A 2,433-nucleotide genomic window follows, 5' to 3' on the forward strand; every position below is an offset into this window, starting at 1 on the left:
AAGAGTTGGACACGACTGAGCAACTGAACTGAACTGAACCACAGATAATGGTAATCGACTGTATGTGAAATAGGAAAATGAGAGAATCTCCTTGTAGGGCTGTTGTGGGATTAGATGAGGTAATGTTTGTGAAGGACTTGGCACCATATTTGGCACATAGTAAGTGCTCAGTAAACAATGTTAATATTATTAACATTGATTGGATGAGTGAAAAGGTGAGGGAGTGAATTTTTTACTCAGAGTTCCTTTCCCAAGGGGCTAAACTGAAGTTTTCTGTCTCTGGGGCTGGATCCCTGGAGGGAATTGTGAGGGAGTCAGACCCTTAGGGAGCGGCTGGGGCCCAGGCTCTGTAATAAAGAGCATCACAAGCACCCTACACAAGCTCTGTATGTCATAGAGGCCGCGTTGCCCTGGCCAGTAGCACCATCAGGCCCCTTACAGAAGCTCACTGCGCCCATGGGGCCTTCTCAGCTAGTCCGTGCCCCTCGGCCCCGGGGCTTAATTTCCCCCTACCGCAGGCCAGGCGTGGGTTGGCCTCGGCCCCGCTTTCCCAAGATGTTCAAGTGTAGCCGCAGAAGGTACCGGCAGAAACGACAAGGCCCAGCTGGCACCACTGTAACCACCAATCTTGCCACTGTGGCCGCGGATATCAACGACACCCAAACTGCCACCACCAGGGTGTTGATCCTTCCACCGCAAGGTAGGCTGAGGGCCTGAGCCAGGGTGGGGTGGGGTGGGGGAGGAGAACCGGGCCCCTGAAGTCCTACCCACATGAGCCTGTGCAGGCACCCTAGCACCCAGAGTCTGAGCGCCGTAACGGAGGGGGACGTGTTGGCTGAAGTGGACGGCTTGGGGAAACGGGAGAGTCTAAGAGCAGCGGAGCTTTCTCACTCTTTTTCTCTCCTTCCTCTCCTCAGTTCTCAGATACCTCTGTCAACTTGGCAGCTTTCTGATCCTCTAGAAACATCCAGAAACTAGTCCAGAAGCTTGGTGGCTCCAGACCTTCATCTCCTCAGGGCCACGGGCTGTGAACAGCAGACAAATACAGTCCTTTCTGCTCCAACTACTTTCGTCCACTCCCAGATGCTTCCAGCTGCCTATGGAGGGTATGAGGGCAGGGCTAGGGCTGAATGCTCCCAGGGACAGGCTTCAGTGGCGGCAGCAGGCATCACAGAAGACGCTGGAAGGATAGTACAAGGTCAGCAACACATACCATCTTTGGCCTCAGCTTTTGCTCTGGCCTATGAGGTGGGGGTCCTTCCTGCCTTGCACTCCCATCAGAACAGGGAAAAGGGTCTCCACAGACATCTTGGAAGGTATAGGGACCTGGGTCGTTGGGGAGAAGGGTAGAGGCATAAATCAGAAAAAGATGGCATGAAAGACAGATTGCACTGCTCCAGTGTAATGAGTGTCTGAGTGTGAGGTGTATGTGCGTCTGTGTGCCTGTGAGGGTCAGTGTGAGTGAGACGGAGAGAATGGAGGTTGAAGCAGATGTGGCTGAGTGTGCCTTTGCGATGAATGTGTCTCTGTGGTCAGCTGTGTGTGTCAAGGTGTGTGTTTGTGAGGGTATGAATGGGCCAGGGAGGCAGGAGGAATGAAGGCCGGGGGGGGGGGGGGTCACCCGGAAGTAGGAAAGGGTTAGCTTCCAAGGGGGTGCACCACCCTCAGCCCCCACAGCCGTTCTCTGAGGTCGGTATTTTCCCGGACTGACAGCTGAGCTGGGGCGTTTGGAGGTGGGGCGAGACTGAGTTAGCGTCCAGGAAGGGGGAGGGTGCTAAGCACTCAGGCCTGGGGATTTTCCATTTGGATTTCTGCGTGTGCGCCCATGTGTCATCGGGTGTAACTGGGTTTCTGCGGGGTGTGTCTCCGTGGAGTTTGTGTCTCAGAGGCAGGGACTGTCTCTCATGTGTCACTTTATGCACAAGTGAGTGAGTGTCCCAGCGTTCCGAGGTCTGGCTCCAGTTCCAGGAGGGCGGGGGTGGGAGAGGACTGTGAGACCTCTGGCCTGGCCCCCTGGGAAGCCTGTGAGGAGAAAATGAATTGGGTCTGCTTTCCTCCACTCCAAGGCTTGCCAGAGACTGGGACCTGAGAGGAGGAGCGGGACAGAGAACTCACTGACACATCGTGGCCAGACTGCACTGGTGGAGGATGAGGCTTCTCAGGGTGTGGGGGAAGGTGCTGAGCCCCCAGTCAGAGCCGGAGGCTGACTGGCTAATGCCCAAAGCCCGCAAGGATGCCCACACATATAAAGACGTGTGACACAGTCCAGGAACACATGCAGACATATAAACACAACCGATACAGGTAAACAATGTAACAAATTCACACCTGCATGCAGGTGCACGCCAAGTACACCCCTATAAACAGATATATGCACTGACACAAATACTATAAACCTTCCCACCTGACACAGGTAACAACACACACACACGC

The 2,433-nt window shown here is 54.6% G+C and overlaps 1 protein-coding gene across 1 annotated transcript; it reads left to right on the forward strand.

Moving 5' to 3' along the window:
* Positions 1–456: 456 nt before the first annotated feature.
* P3R3URF (PIK3R3 upstream open reading frame) lies at positions 457–717 on the forward strand. The gene has a single exon (XM_040231949.1). The coding sequence runs from the start codon at positions 457–459 to the stop codon at positions 715–717; it is 261 nt and encodes an 86-aa protein (XP_040087883.1).
* The last annotated feature ends 1,716 nt before the right edge of the window (positions 718–2,433 follow it).

This window comes from Oryx dammah, unplaced genomic scaffold (assembly GCF_014754425.2).
Source record: "Oryx dammah isolate SB20612 unplaced genomic scaffold, SCBI_Odam_1.1 HiC_scaffold_28, whole genome shotgun sequence".
NCBI lineage: Eukaryota > Metazoa > Chordata > Mammalia > Artiodactyla > Bovidae > Oryx > Oryx dammah.

Coding starts and splice junctions, on each gene's coding strand:
- P3R3URF (XM_040231949.1), top strand. CDS start 457: ATGGGGCCTTCTCAGCTAGTCCGTGCCCCTCGGCCCCGGGGCTTAATT.